This window comes from Rana temporaria, chromosome 2 (genome assembly GCF_905171775.1).
Source record: "Rana temporaria chromosome 2, aRanTem1.1, whole genome shotgun sequence".
NCBI classification, from domain to species: Eukaryota; Metazoa; Chordata; class Amphibia; order Anura; family Ranidae; genus Rana; species Rana temporaria.
Genome location: NC_053490.1, coordinates 213660725 through 213677762, shown reverse-complemented (window position 1 = coordinate 213677762; position 17038 = coordinate 213660725). Strand labels below are relative to the sequence as shown.

At 41.0% G+C, this 17038-nt stretch overlaps 1 protein-coding gene across 1 annotated transcript in view; it reads left to right on the top strand.

The window, feature by feature from the left end:
* Positions 1-17038, top strand: part of MRPS9 (mitochondrial ribosomal protein S9) — a 112421-nt gene that overhangs the window by 90570 nt on the left and 4813 nt on the right. The window contains exons 6-8 of the mRNA XM_040336404.1: positions 5853-5938; positions 7592-7667; positions 12012-12180. Coding sequence (XP_040192338.1) covers positions 5853-5938; positions 7592-7667; positions 12012-12180 — 331 coding nt within the window. The remainder of the gene's footprint in view (positions 1-5852; positions 5939-7591; positions 7668-12011; positions 12181-17038) is intronic.

The following is a 17038-nucleotide window of genomic DNA, read 5'->3' as shown; positions in this document are numbered from 1 at the left end:
CTTTTCCTGCTTTTTGAAGTGTCATCCACCAGAGATCAGGATGTGTATATCAGCATGATTCCTTCTTCTACGGTTGGGAACCTTATATCCTAAGCCTGTATAGACTTTCGGTGGCATACGTCCCCCTAAGTCCATTTGTTCCGGTAAGCCTTCATTTCTATTGGTGGCGAGTTATCACCATACACGGAAGAAGTCAGCATTGCATTTTTTGATTATTCTTCACTTGGTGGAATCTCAATTTATATGGACTTTATTTATATTTATAATTTTTGTTGCACATAATTTTCTATAAGTATATGTAGTATTCAATTACTATAACATATATTCAATGTTTATTGTCACGATATATATTGTTTAAGCGCTACACTTTCCTTATATTTTCTATTTTAAACTGGCAGCAGATGGGAAGTTGCCCTTACTGATGGCGAACAAAGCCAACGCTATTATATGACATTCATTTCATTTTTTTTCACCTGGTGGTCTGGCCAGTAAATGTGTTGTTTTTCAACAGAAAAGCTGTTCAAAAACACCCAATTCTCATACATGTGAACTAAGCCTAAAACCTTTACCCCAAAAGTCCTTGTTTGCTGTAACTGCTTATAAAGTGATAGCTAGAGTTCAGCTTCAAATGTGTCAGTGTTTTTGAAACTTGCTAGTACATCTAGCTCTCGCCTTCCCCCAGATTAATAAAGCTGCTGTCAAAAGGTGCTCCTGTGCTGCTTCATCCAGCGTTGAGGCACTCTAAAGCTGGCTATATATCCGTCCGTTATTTTTTGCTTTTTTTTTTCAACCAGGGCAGCTGAACAGAAGTTGACGAGTAGATTGACTTGTGTTCAACCACAGTGACCATAGATAGATTGAACAGGCCGAATTTCACATGGCTAGATTAATACAGGAGGTTGTGTTACTGGCCAGATCACCTGGTGAAAACTGAGGTAAAATAGGCTAAAAACGGTTTGGGTTTGGCTTTATTATCGCTTTAAGCTTTATAAATATGGAATAAAAGCTCAGCATACCTTAAGAGGAACGAGCAGGAAGTATATTACATGACACCAAGAGGCGACTTTAGCAATTATGGGTAGAGTGAGCTTTGCCATCCTCACAGTATTTATTATGTCGTTTTATACAGTTGCGGGACCTTTCTTTTCACCCTTGACTCTATAAATAAATGTTGTCATTTATTTAGTTGTGTTTTACAATATGTCTTCTATGCTCCAGTGACTTGTGGAAGTTTAGTCTGAAGCCAGCTTTAACACAGCTGTGCTTTCCTGGTTTATAAATGGCACACAATGTTATGGGTAATATGGTCATACAGACACATTTTGCTGGCCTGGCTCAGCTGGAGTTCCATCTAATGACAGCCTCATTGCTCTTGTCTGTCGTCTGCTCACTGGAGGGTTGGACTGTAGATAGAAAACTGCTTCTGAGTACTAAATCTGAAAAATATTACAACTGGTACTAGCCATAGACATGCGGTTTAGGTCTTTTTTCTGGTCAAGCGTACCAAGGATTAATATCTGCAAGCCATCTCACCCATTTAATGGACTATATATGTGTCATAATAGATTTGTGTGCGTGTGTTTTTAAGCGCTGTTTTGTGTTCAAAAACGTTGTTGCACTATGGGCAAATGAACTGGTCTTTTATTTGTTGCTTAGTCCTACGTTGCGCCTGCGATCCCGTCACTCACAAGGATCAGTAGATATTTTGAAGGCGGAATTCCCTCCTCAGTGATTGATGCCAATGAGGAGGAGACGCGTTCCCTGCTTTCTCTAGCAATAGTGTCACTAGCGCGTTGACAGGATCTCAAGTGTCACAAAGGCCTTAAAGGGGTTGTAAAGGCACATGTTTTTTCACCTTAATGCATTCTATGCATTAAAGGGGTTGTAAAGGTAAATGTTTTTTCACCTTAATGCATCCTATGCATTAAGGTGAAAAAACATCCGACAGCACCCCCCCCCCCCCTCCCCGAGCCCCCGTTTTACTTACCTCACCCCTCGAAAGTCCCACGCGCCCTCTGTCATCCTGTTCGGTTCCCAGCCTGGTCGTTGATTGGCTAGGTTGGACGGATTGATAGCAGCGCAGCCATTGGTTCGGAGCCACTCTGTGCAAAACGAGCTGCACAGTGTAGGTAAGTATAACATGTTTGATATTTAAAGAAAAAAAAATAGTGATTGAATATCACCAATGGCTCTGTCTAAAAAAAAAAAAAAACATGTTTGCATATTTCTCATACTTTAAATGATTTGGACCATCATACAAATTTTAATATTACACAGATACCCCGAGTGAATCCAAGATGCAGTTTTTAAATTATTTTATTTATTAAGGGAAAAAAGCTGTTTAAACCTGACTGGCCCTATGTGAAAAAGTGTTTGCCCCCTCCCATGCTGAATGATGAATGAACTGTGATTAACCACAATTTTGCCAAGTTAAATTTTACTTGCAACACCCAGGCCTGATTACTGCCAGACCTGTTAAATCAAGAAATCACTTAAATAGAAGCTGTCTAACAAAGTGAAGCACGCTAACAGATCACAAAAAGCAACACATCATGCCACAATAAAAAAAAAAAGCACAGATTAGAAATAAAGTAATGTATATGTATCGGTCTAGAAAGGGGTTTAAAGCCGTTTCTAAGGCTTTGGAACTCCAGTGTACCACTGCGATAACCGTGGTGAACCTTCCCAGGAGTGGCCGGCCTTCAAAACCTACGCCAAGAGCATGACGACGACTCATCCAGGAGGTCATAAAAGAACCCAGAACAACATCTACAGAACTGCAGGCCTCACTTGCCTCAGGTAAGATCAGTGTTCATGATTCAACAATAGGAAAGCGACTTGGCAAAAATGGCATCCATGAGGGAGTTCCAAGGCCAAAGCCTCTGCTGACCAAAAAGAACACAAAGGCTCATCTCATATTTACAAAAAAAAACATCTTGTGTATCCCCAAGACTTTTAGGAAAATATTCTGTGGACTGATGAGACAAAAATTTTACTTGGAAGGTGTGCATCCCATTACATCTGGCATACAACTAATACAGCATTTCATAAGAAGAACATCATACCAACAGTCAGACATGGGGGTGGTAGCGTGATGGTCTGGGGCAGCTTCAGGACCTGTAACGACTTGCTATATATATATACCCGGTTTCCCGAGCCGAGTTTGAGCACTGCGCCGGCATATACCGAGCGCAGTACACTCGTGTATAGTCGGGCAGGCTCGGCCCCTCTCGCACTCACGTCCAGGACCAGGTATATATATAGTAAGTCGTTCCAGGTCCTGAAGTGTTCAAACTCGGCGTGGGGAGGACACCGCAGCCTAAGGACGCCGGACCCGACGAAGAGGACACCTGAAGCCGCAGACGGACGCCGGACCCGACGAAGAGGACACCCGAAGCCGCAGACGGACGCCGGACCCGACGAAGAGGACACCCGAAGCTGCAGACGGAAGCCAGACCCGACGAGGCCGCCGATGGACGCCGTGCAAGACACCAAAACTGTAAGTAGTAAAATGTAATAAAAACATTTTTTCCCAGAAATGTCGGGTCCACTTTAGGGGTGCGCGCCATACGCCGGAGCGCGCAATACCCTGATAAATACGGTATATATATATATATATATATATAAATATATTTGGGTAATTGTCATTAAAATTTGGACAAAGCTGAAGCGTAAAAAATGGCCTGCATCTGAAAGGGTGTGAAACAGTCTAGACTTTAAGTGGTTACACTTCTAGAAGATGATCCCTGGCCTCTTACAAATAGGCCAGACTGTGTCTTAGGGCTCCATGTTCCATCCTGTTTTCCGTCACTGGCTTTAATGGCATGGCCCAGATCTTGAGGGACAGGGGTGCCTCTGATTCTGTCATTCTTACATTGCTCAATGCAAGAAAGGCTGCTTTCTGAAAAATACTGTTGTACCTGGAATTCCTCCTTTGTCTGGTGTGAATACAGGAATTCCAGAGATTGCTCTGTTCTCCCATTCTGGTCTTCCTACAGTCAGGACAATTTTGGCCTTAAGTGCTTTAATGGGACCAATTTCACCCTTGTTCTTTTTGTTCCAACAAACTCAGAGTTTGTTTTCCCCTTTTTAAAAGCCTTTGTTCAAGGTGTTTCTTGGATCAGACCACCCTTACAGCACACTGTGCATTATTGGCATCTTAATTTGGTTCTTTACACTACAGAAATTACCCTTTCAACCCATCGGCAAACTTTGAATAATCTTTCATGCAAAGTGGCCTTCTTAATTGCTGTCACATTGGAATTTGATCTAGTGTCTCTTGTATTTAGCCATTCCTGACCCCTTACAAAGACAAAGTAGCCTTGCACCCAAGACTTGTCTTTCTGCCTAAGATGGTATGCCTTAATGAAGACATAAGGATTGATTTACTAAAACTGTAGATTTCAACATCTGGTGCAGCTGTGCATAGCAGCCAATAAGCTTTTGTTCAATTAAGCTTTGACAAAGAATCTGGAAGTTGATTGGGTTCTTTGCAAAGCTTCACCAGCTTTCACACCCTCTCGTTAGTAAATGAACCCCGTAGTAGAGCACCCCAAAGAGATAGCTCTGACAATGTCTAGACAATGAAGAGAAATCAGAGTGTATCTAAAAGCCACAGCTTTTACAAGGACTGATTCTCTGTCTTGTCATCAAGGCCTAACGCGCTTCAAAAGCTACTATTGCTAGGTGGATAAGACAACTCATCTCAAACATTTACACTTTAAAGGGTAAAGCCTGGTACACAATAGAAGTTTTTTTTTTTTCTTTGTTTCAACCAGCAGGCAACTGAAGGGCTTGGGAGGAGCTGCTGTGCTAACAATCCGATGTTGGTACTGCAATCTCCCCCCGCTGAGCTATTGAGTTCTGACAGGTGGAGCCACCCTTCCAATTTCTTGCATTCAGTACATTCCAGGGTTTATGTATTTCCAGCCTGTGTCCTGTACTCTACGATTATGATAAGAGAAATGTTGACTTGCCTGTTAAAGCGCAGTTCCAACCACAATTAGCATTTTTTTAATTTATGTCCTTTCATCCTGCGTTTTTATAATATAAATCTGGTCAGTTACTATTTTACAATCCGCCGCCGATCTGCATAGATATTCAAAAAAAGATAGTTTATAAAACTATATCTACACTGTTGTCATTTTGCTTGTGGGCATTGTGAAGCCTACAGGCACTTACTTCCTGGAAGTCTTGGATGGGGAGTGATAATTGGGTAGCGCACTGCATCCTGGGAACTGATGACACACATTTCCCAGGAGCATTAGAGGGAGATGTCAGAATCCTAGGTGGTTTCAAAGGCAGATTTCGTGGGACCGCATAGCAACAGGCATTTCCAGATGAGTAAAAAAAAATGTTTATTTTTTAGTCGTAAGCTACAGTTTAAAGCAAAATTGTTTTTTTGATGGAACCTCCACTTTAAACCCATATCTTGGAGTAGGTGCAAGCCACCCCCCTCATTATTCCTCATTGCTTTCTGAAAAAACGGAGGTCTCACAGAAGGGGTTCAGCCAGGGGGCTATGTCCAGCAAAGCTTTTCAAGTGTCCAGTCACCTCAAAGTACCAGTCTATAACCCAGGGTCTATGCATATCCAGACTGTGTCCTGCACTGTACTCCCAAGATATGGCATTTACAGGCAAGTCATAACTCCATATACACACACACAGTCCATGTAAAGCAGCACTAACTCCTATAAGTAAATCAGCAGTGTGATAATTCAGCCATGGTGTGCTCCAAGTTGTTGCTATGAATTGATACTTCGATCTAATAAACCACAAAACGTGTGGTAACTATTTGCTAGACTTTCTTTTATTTATTCCTAATCGTATTCATTTTTTTTTCTTCTAACTAGAATACTCATGAAAAGTTCCTAAAAGTGCAGGCTTATGAAGGCGAAGTTGGAAGTAAAGGCCCGAATGCTGAAAGCACTGGACAAATGTAAGTGTTTCACATTTTGTTGTTTTATTGGTAGAGCACATGGAATCGGGATTGTGTATGTGTGTATATATATGTGTGTGTGTGTGTATATATATATGTGTGTGTGTGTGTATGTGTATGTGTATGTGTATGTATATATATATATATATATATATATATATATATATATATATATATATATATATATATATATATATATATATATATATGGCAGCCAGGCATTTGAAATCGAGCCAACTGCTATATATCAGTCTTGAATACATATGTACACTCGTATATGACAGTTCCTGCTTAATCAACAGATGTTTACTCTGGGGGAACATTAAAGTTTCCTAAATGCATACCCCATGGATGCTTGTTGTCCCATAGTGTTGAAATTACATGTTGGAAACGTCGATCAAATGTGTCTATAGATTCTTAAACAAAATGGGGGAGATTTATTAATACTGGTGCACATAGAATCTAGTGCAGCTGTGCTTGGTAGTAACCAATCAACTCCTAACATCGGCTTATTCAATTAAGCTTTGACAATAAAACCTAGAAGCTGATTGGTTGCTGTGCACAGCTTCACCATGTTCTCTGTGCACCAGTTTTAGTAAATCCCCCCCGCCCAATGACTTCTCATTTTGCATGCAATTTATGCTTGCTTTGGATCCATTCTACCTTAAAGCAGACTGTTCGTTGGGGACACAAGTGTAGCGATTAGGAGCTTTAATGACAGCAAAAAGTTAGCAGCTATCACAAAAAGTGAAGTGGATAAAAGTCCCTGCTGCAGGTAGCTGGATGGACAGCGTTTCTCCTCCAAAGGGAAACCAGATGGGCCCTCGGCAGTGTGGGTGAACCTCAGCACTACCTGTCCAGGGATCCTAGGTGGGCGGAGGTCGAGCCGGCGGTGGGCGTGTCTCGTGTTCAGGGCATGCATGCTCCTTCAGGCTACCTGCAGTGAGGACTTTTATCCACTTTGACAAGCACTTCTACCCACTTCACTTCTGTGAGTTGCTAACTTATTGCTGTCAATAAAGCTCCTAATAGCTACACTTTGGATGAAGCTGCTTAATTTCTTTTCTCCCCTGCAGTGTATCGTCTAGCTCTTCCGCAGCGGCTGCCACTAAGCTAGCACTTTTCACTCTCACACCTGTGACTGTTTTATTCACTAGTTTTTTTTTTGTTTGTTTTTTGGGGTGACTTGTGGATTTTAGTGCATGGGATCTCTCATCCTCTTGCATTTGTGTTGGTTAGGGACATTGGCTTCTGGAGCTGTCATTACATCTTCCTGTCCTGATGTGTGCCATCTTTAGACTGAATGTAAATAGTTTATCTTTCATGATGCAGTGTGATGCCACAGCTAAGAATTGTTCTTTGTTAATATTAGGACTGGTTATCAAACATGACCAAGAAATACACCCATTGCCTTAGTGCCGTTTCCCTCTATTAGTGTGTCGTTTTGTATTTATACTGCTGTTCTCATTGACGCTGAACTGCTCCTAATATAAAATAGGTTCTATTAATAGATCGCAGTTGAAATTGTGATTTTCTGCACTGTTTTGGTCTATCATAAAGCTACGGATGCCAGTATTAGTGATATCAGATGATGCGTCTCTAATTGCTTGCATAATTAGAGAATGCATAATGCTGTGTGTTTGTTTTCAACAGAGAAATGACTGGTCAGAATTGGATGAGTAAAGAAGAATTGGAACAAGCGATAGTAGAAAAGGTGTCTGACAAAGACGTAAGTGTTTAATGTTTTTGCATCTTAATAATCAAAAGAATGTTTTGTATAGCAGATGATTACCGTTACGACTTATAATGCACAACTTAAGTTTTAGAGTGCTTGTTGAAAATCGGCAACACCAATATTTAAGCTGTTCCTTGCCAGGGCCATACATTGTTGTGTGTAATTCATATAATTTGCTTCAGTGCAAGCTCGCATTTCCTCTGACTTTTTAATAGCTTTTTTTTCTTTTGATAAATGGCTATATGTGGTGGTACTCTTTTTATAGGGCAGGCATGTCCAAAGTCCGGCCCATGTTTCCGGCCTTGTAATTTTGACATATATTTTTTTGTGTGTCCCCCAACGCCGGGGGCCACAAAATATATAAATGCTTTCTGCCTTGGAGGAGACGGGACAAGTGCCATACAGGAGTATTTCCTGTTTACACGGCATCCTTTGTAAAAGGAAGTCCCGTCTCCTGCGCTGCCATTGGACGAATGTTCTGTCCATCACAGGAGGCGGGACTTTCAATTAGAGGCTGCCGAGAAAACAGGCGTTTCTCCTTTATGTCTATCGGCGCTCGTCCTGCCCCCTCCCTGTCTCCTCAAGGCTGCAGACTAACATGAATTAGGCTGCACTGACAATTGGTGAGTGCTGCATTCATGGCAATACGGCGGGTGCTGCATTCATGGCAATACGGCGGGTGCTGCATTCATGGCAATACGGCGGGTGCTGCATTCATGGCAATACGGCGGGTGCTGCATTCATGGGCATTGACCCTTATTTTGCTTCACAGTTCTTTATTTAAAATGTAAGTTTTTTTCTTGAAACTTCCTTTTAAAGTTAAGGTGCGTGTTTTAAGTCGAAAAATACGGTATATACAAATAACACGCCTAAGCTCATCTCTTCACCACACACAGCCACAAAGGCAAGAGAATTATTGTTGGGCAGGTTATTAGTGCTCGAACGAACACACTTCGACCAAATTTTAATGGTTTAAAGAATGTCGGGCAAAATGGTCGGCCCTCAAGCATGTTCATCTAATCTGGCCCTCTTTGAAAAAAGTTTTGACACCCCTGTAATCTAGGGCCACAAACCTCAGTTGATGGCATTCTGTCTAGATAATTGTTGTCCTTCATATCAAGCCATGATATCTCACAGTTCACCTTTTTCCTTCTTCCATAAAGAGAGCCAAAAAGTGCTGCACATACATTTAACATTTTTAAAGTTAATAATGATGCCTCAAAGACGGAGGGAATTTGTAAAACTCAAAGGAAAGCTCCTTTACGTTCTAAGATGCATTTCCGTTAGATGCCTTTTAAATTCAGTCTGTAAATGGCCTTATGCTTATGTGCGGCAGTCCTTGCCACCCCTCTAAAAAAGCAATCCACGGTGGCTAATTTCTCAGATGTTTGTTGTGGCAGCCTGTTTTAACCTTATATTTGCCACCATACAATGCCACAGCTGCATGCATTACATGGGGTTGTGGCGAAACCCTATTCACTTGAATTGTTTGTGTTCTGTGGCACGTGTAAAACCCAATCCTGCTGCCCTTGCAGCTTGACCAATGCCCATCCGCAGCCTCATAATTGCCCATCAATGCAGCTTAATCAATGCCCATCTCTAGCCTCACAATTGCCCATCTGCAGCCTCCCCATTGCCATGAATGCAGTGTGATCATTGCCCATCATTGCCCATCTCAGGGAGGGGGGCGGGATGAGTGCCATCAGATTACATACAGGGAGAATCTCCAGTTTACTCAGCGTCCCACCTCCTGGACCGGCTTCTATGATGGACAGAACACTGGTCCAATGCCGGCCCAGGAGACAGGACTTCCTATTACAGAGGCTGCTGAGTAAACAGGAGATTCTCGCTGTATATAACCTGACGGCGCTCGTCCCGCCCCCCTCCCCGTTTTCTCCGAGGCAGCCCAAATTGCAGTATCGGTGTATAACACGCACACACTATTTGCAGGGTGAAAAAAGTGAGTGTTATACGCCAATAAATACAGTATTTACAGACTTTTAAAAAAAGATTGCCTGCGAGTGAGGTGCCTTTTTATACATTTCTTGGTTATGTTCTTTTGTAGATCCTGTTAACGTACAATCCTTTTTTCATTTTCTGTCCAGAAACATGTATCCGTGATAGAAATCGCTCCTTGTAAATGAATAAACTTTATTTTTTTGTGTTGAATTAAGTAGAGATAAGTTGCATTAGGAGCCCATGGGTTTTTTTTTTCCCTCACTCTCTGTCCCAGAGACACAACTGGAAGTCAGAGAAAATCTTTCTAGGTGAGAGGAAGTCCCTTATTTGACGTTTATATTTGTAGCATGTGTCTACATTGGAATATTTTCCTGGTTAGCACTGTAAAGTTTTGGATTTCTTTGATTTTCTGTCCCCGTGACAATGGTCGTCAGGGCATATGGGGTGAATATTCCCAACGTAGACATGCACAACAAAAAAAGAAGATGGCTTTCTACATTTCCCTCTATCTTTTGGCCTTAAATATAATTTATTTGTAAGGGAATCTGTCAAAACAGGGGAGCTACCACTGCGGACATAATTTAAAAAGTGCAACAAGTGAATATCCCCGAAGAGACAGTCACTCTGCACATTTGGGGCAACATGAGAGTATCCTTGTAAAGCCTGTACTTCCAACCACTTTATACTTGCCTCCTCAGCACTGCCTTACTATTCCTTCCCCCCTGGCTGCAACTGTAAAATATCTAGGGCTTCAAGGTATGGGGAAGCATGTGACCTCTTTCCATGATGCAGTGCTCTTGCCCAGCAGTCAAATGCAAAGCTTGACCACTGTCACATGGTGGAGGGGTTGCCATTGCTGCTATCCCTGAGCTCCAATTTGGGCAATTTGGTGGTGATTGCCATGGAGAAAAGAGCACCAGAGGAATGGTGAAGAGGCGAGTATAGAGTGCTTGGGGATGGGAGGTGTACAGACATGATTACTTTTCCTGAATGGCCAAGATGATAGCGCTTCTTTAATTTTGTAATTAATTGACCTGGAGCCAGCAGGTAGGAAATCTACTTCAAATGGGTCAGTGATTCATTAAAGCGGAGGTCCACACAAAAATGGAACCTCTGCTTTTCGGAACCCTCCCCCCCCCCCTCTGGTGTCACATTTGGCACATTTTAGGGGGGGTGCAGATACCTGTATAATACACTTCTGGGCATAGACCCCCGCTTCACTTCCCGATTCCTTCACAAGGATGGTGGTGGGGCCAGCCAAGAGCCGAGCGATTGTCCAACTTTAGCTGCCGACATCGCGGGCACCCTGGAGGTAAGTGTCCTTTTATTAAAAGTCAGCAGCTGCAGTATTTGTAGCTGCTGGCTTTTAACATTTATTTTTTTAGGCGGACCTCCACTTTAAGTAGTAAAGCAAGGTTAAAATGGCAGGCTGTAAACCTACCTTTGAATAGAGGTCAGCATTGGTGCATCCCATGTTTCTGTCCTTACAGGTTCCTTGTAAACTAAAGTAATTTGCTACACCACATAATGACAAGCATTTTGATTTTATACCACTCTTGAGGAGGAAGCACATACTTTGTCTCGGATATTGTTGGCTCTTGGTGCATTCCTTACTCTACTTTCTAATGGATTAGGTGCTTCATGATTAACGTACGCTTCTAATTTTCTAGAAAAGAAAGAAAGCGTACACTACTTTCTTATGAATATTAATTCAAGCGGTGTCGGCTTTCATTGTCTGTAGGAAACGTACACTTTAACTGGAGATTTATGAGCCAGTCTTTAAAAAGTGAGCATATGCTGTCACAAAAATTGTCAGGGTCCTAAACTTGGCAACAAAAATTTGGTGACCATTGTGATTATATCATTTAAAGGTGACCATCAAATAGCCTTGTGCTACTCACAAGAAACCTCTACCCTGTAAACAAAGTAATATAGCCTTGTGCTACTCACAAGAAACCTCTACCCTGTAAACAAAGTAATATAGCCGCCTCTTAAAAAGAGCTTTTTTAAGTCAAAGGTGGGAAACCTTACTAAACACCATCTGTAGGAAGTGCCAAAAGGAAATGCAAATGTAATCAGCTGGCAAGTAGAGAGAAATTCTTGAAGGCTCATATAATTTGCAGCGGTTTGTGACAAGATCCCTTCAATTACAAAAGAGTAGCTTAAAACTGCTTTGATTCATTGTTGTCTGCAAAATAGGTCTGAGGGATTTTGTGGAGCATAGAAATGTATTGTCTCACACTGTTTGAAAATGAACATCCATATGCCAAAGTGTCAGTCTGACAGGGAATGTCAATGAGAGGCCTGCTCTGCCAAGCTCCAGCCTAGGACTATAGCAATTACACTGACACCTCCTAATGAGTTTTTGTTTGCTTGCAGTACCAGTATTTTATACAAACGATGGAACGCTTGGTGAGGCTGCCACACAGCAGCATTGAGGAGGAGTATGTGCAAAAATTCTGCAAGAAGCTTGAAATTCAGAGCAAAAAACAGATGGTTAATCCACCACAGTATGATGAGCATGGCAGAGCATTTAGCACCGCCGAAGGTAATCACCCCAAGATCTTATCAGTTCCTTAGTTAGGCAGGGTTCTGCAACTCTAGGTAACGTTTTATTTTAACATCAGTTTGGAGAACTTCTACTGTTTATCTAAAAGCTAAACATTAATAGAACATACTAGAGTCGTTTTTTTATTGTGATTTGTAAAGTTCTAAAAGATTATTAACTGTGCTTTTTTTCACTAAACACTGCAATCGACTTCTGTAGGGTCATAGCTTAACCAGGGAAAAGTTCACATAATGGCACAACTAAAGCAAATGTGTTCAGCTTCATTTAGCTTAATTGGCATATTCTACCTACCACACTTGAAGGAGCAGCTTCTGCATTGTATGACATAATACAGTTTTGTATATTCTGTAAGTACTGCAGTCTTGCCTATAATGCAAAGAATTTTCTTCTGTTACTGGGAAAATAGAATGGTACTAGGTTTTGGTCTTGTTAATGCTCATCTACAGGGAAAAAGCCTAAATACACAGTAGATATTTATGAGACAATTGCTTTATTTACCAAAGGACTTACTCCTGCAGAAGCCCACTCTTGCGTTCCATGCAGTCCTGACAGAGAGCACAGCCAGATACTCTACATTCACTGCTAAAAAAGGTGGTCAAAAATACACCCCTAGCCTCTTCTGTTAGCATGTCTGTGTCTGCACATGTTCTGTCCCTGTGCTAGTCTAAGTTCTACTGTACACAGAATAACAGCTGTCAACACAAATTCAGGTCGTTTAAAAAGCTGATGTACAGTGTGTGTGTGTGTGTGTGTGTGTGTGTGTGTGTGTGTGTGTGTGTGTGTGTGTGTGTGATATACAGTGCCTTGCGAAAGTATTCGGCCCCCTTGAACTTTGCGACCTTTTGCCACATTTCAGGCTTCAAACATAAAGATATAAATAAATAAATGTAATTTTTTTTGAAGAATCGACAACAAGTGGGACACAATCATGAAGTGGAACGAAATTTATTGAATGTTTCAAACTTTTTTAACAAAAAAAAAAACTGAAAAATTGGGCGTGCAAAATTATTCAGCCCCTTTACTTTCAGTGCAGCAAACTCTGTCCAGAAGTTCAGTGAGGATCTCTGATTGATCCAATGTTGAACTAAATGACTAATGATGATAAATAAAATCCACCCGTGTGTAATCAAGTCTCCGTATAAATGCACCTGCACTGTGATAGTCTCAGAGGTCAGTTTAAAGCACAGAGAGCATCATGAACAAGGAACACACCAGGCAGGTCCGAGATACTGTTGTGGAGAAGTTTAAAGCCGGATTTGGATACAAAAAGATTTCCCAAGCTTTAAACATCCCAAGGAGCACTGTGCAAGCGATAATATTGAAATGGAAGGAGTATCAGACCACTGCAAATCTACGAAGACTTGGCCGTCCCTCTAAACTTTCAGCTCATACAAGGAGAAGACTGATCAGAGATGCAGCCAAGAGGCCCATGATCACTCTGGATGAACTGCAGAGATCTACAGCTGAGGTGGGAGACTCTGTCCATAGGACAACAATCACTCGTATACTGCACAAATCTGGCCTTTATGGAAGAGTGGCAAGAAGAAAGCCATTTCTTAAAGATATCCATAAAAAGTGTCGTTTAAGTTTGCCACAAGCCACCTGGGAGACACACCAAACATGTGGAAGAAGGTGCTCTGGTCAGATGTTTGGCGTAAAAGCAACACAGCTCATCACCTTGAACACACCATCCCCACTGTCAAACATGGTGGTGGCAGCATCATGGTTTGGGCCTGCTTTTCTTCAGCAGGGACAGGGAAGATGGTTAAAATGGATAGGAAGATGGATGGAGCCAAATACAGGACCATTCTGGAAGAAAACCTGATGGAGTCTGCAAAAGACCTGAGACTGGGACGGAGATTTGTCTTCCAACAAGACAATGATCCAAAACATAAAGCAAAATCTACAATGGAATGGTTCACAAATAAACATATCCAGGTGTTAGAATGGCCAAGTCAAAGTCCAGACCTGAATCCAATCGAGAATCTGTGGAAAGAACTGAAAACTGCTGTTCACAAATGCTTTCCATCCAACCTCACTGAGCTCGAGCTGTTTTGCAAGGAGGAATGGGCAAATATTTCAGTCTCTCGATGTGCAAAACTGATAGAGACATACCCCAAGCGACTTACAGCTGTAATCGCAGCAAAAGGTGGCGCTACAAAGTATTAACTTAAGGGGGCTGAATAATTTTGCACGCCCAATTTTTTTAGTTTTTTATTTGTTAAAGTTTGAAATATCCAATAAATTTCGTTCCACTTCATTATTGTGTCCCATTTGTTGATTCTTCAAAAAAAATTGCAGTTTTATATCATTATGTTTGAAGCCTGAAATGTGGCAAAATGTTGCAAAGTTCAAGGGGGCCGAAAACTTTCGCAAGGCACTGTGTGTGTGTGTGTGTGTGTGTGTAATATATATATATATATATATATATGTGTGTGTGTGTGTGTGTGTATAATGTGTGTGTGTATGTATGTGTGTGTGTGTGTATATGTAATATATATATATATAGTGTGTGTGTGTGTGTGTATATATATATATATATATATATATATATATATATATATATATATATATATATATATATATATATATATATATATATTTATTATTGGCTTTTTTTTACCTTTGAGAGTACTTTTTTGTTGCTACTCTTTAAGAGCTTGCTGGAGTAACTAGCCTGGGTGTAAATACCTAATTTGGAGAAATTATTTTAGCATTTTTTTTCCTAGACTTCTGTGTCTATAAGGCCCCTTTCACATATGTGGCCCAATCAGTTTTTTAGGCAGACCCAGTCTCCTCTATAGAGTGGCAGGTTTCAACAGACATATGTCCATTGATTGTAAAAAAGTATATATATATCAATATGATATATATATATATAAAGGTGGGACTTTAAATGAGACCGTGACTGAAAAGTACACAGATCTCCATCCCTAATACTTGATGGAAAGGAATCAATAAGGAAGGGGATAGAATGGGCGATGGGACTTTGTATGAATCACAAAACTGAGGTAGATTGAATCAAACAGAGATGTTTTAATTTATTAAAAGGTATAATAGAGCATAATGCAGTGATGGTATCAATAAAAATTCAATGTATAATTCAGAACATAACAGTCAACATGATTGGTAATCACATACTTATAATATCACGTGATTGGTAATCGCATAATAATTGGTAACATGATAAAACATACTGTTATACATGAAAGTTGATACCATCACTGCATTATGCATTATTCCTATCCCCTTCCTCATTGATTCCTTTCCATATGTCCATTGATGCCCACCGACATCCGATCTGATCCTCTCAGCTAAAAACAGATGATTGGGAATCCGTTCCCCATGCATCTAGCAGATCCAGTCCGTTTACATCCGACCACCCATAGAGGAGAGTGGGCTGTGTCTGTGTCCACGCTGCATAATTGGAGCGGATACGCACCAGCCATCCGCCTGCTCAGTGGGGATCAGAGGACCTATTTCCCGTTGGGCAGGTGGACTGGACTCAAATGGAGCCTGCCCTGTGTGTAAGGGGCCTTAGATCCAGGTTTAAGATATAAGATTTGTTTTTCTGTATTAAAAACTTTTAGCCGACTTGATAAAGACCAGACTGCCAACTATACTGCAGCTCTGGATAATCTGTCTGTTTAAATCAAGAAGCCATGTTTGCCCACTGTTCTGTGCTCATGCACTCAGTACTCAAAATATTAGGTGATGATTCTGTACTCTTCTTCAGCATGTGCTCTGTTCCACACAAGTAGAGTAAAAGCAGGGTTCCAGACTAAATTGAAACCAGGTCTCAATCGATCATCCCCTCGTTTCCCCCCTGCTGCTTTCTGGGACCTGTGTGTCCCAGAAGACGACAGGGTCATTCAGAAAGTGCAGCAGGAAACCAGCTGTGAAGCCTGAAGGCTTCACTGCTGGTTTCCCTTGGTTGCAATGTCGGCACCTGCACCTGAGCTGATGGTCAAAGTATTGCGGAATCACAAATAAGTGTCCTTATATTAAAAGTCAGCAGCTACAGTATTTTTGTTTTGTTTTTTTGATTTTAACAAGTATCCACAGGCGGTACCATTCATCTCTCTAGACCAGGAGTGTCCAACCTGCAGCCCAAGACCACTATGAGTGCGGCCCGACACAAAATTGTGAACGTACTTAGGAAGCATAATTTTTTTCTATTCACCTTTTTGTAAAAATGTGTTTACACTTAGTGAACATATACAGCCGATGAAAAATTTTACGGTGTCTCTTTACTGGACTTTTATAAGTTTTATCTTCCCAAAGAAAAATATTCCACTCTTTACAATCGCGCCTTATTCATGTAATCCGTTTTCCGCAACAACTATATTTATGAGAAACTATTTTCAATGAGGAAGCACACGAAGGGCAAAATGAGAACCCAAATATCTGATGAGCACCTTGAGAATTGCTACTCCTTATTGAAAATAAACTTAAATTTGAATGAAAAAAAAGAGAATTGCTACTCCATCCATCCAACCAGATATTGATGTGTTCATTTATCAAAAACAGTGTCAAATATCGCACTAGTTTTATGTTGCCCTATTTTACTTTTATACTAAAAAACAAAAATGTTATTACTTAAATAGGTATATTATCTATATCGGTGATCATTATCTTGTGATATTCCTGACTTTCTACTCATTTGCTATCTTTATTGTTGGTGTATTTTTTTTGTGTGGCACAAAACTGCACCTCTTTTTCCAATGTGGCCCAGGAAGGTCAAAAGTTTGGCAACCCCTGCTATAGACAGTGCAGGTTTCAGGAACCACAGGTAAACTGCCATATGCATGATGGTATAAACCAGGGATATGCAATT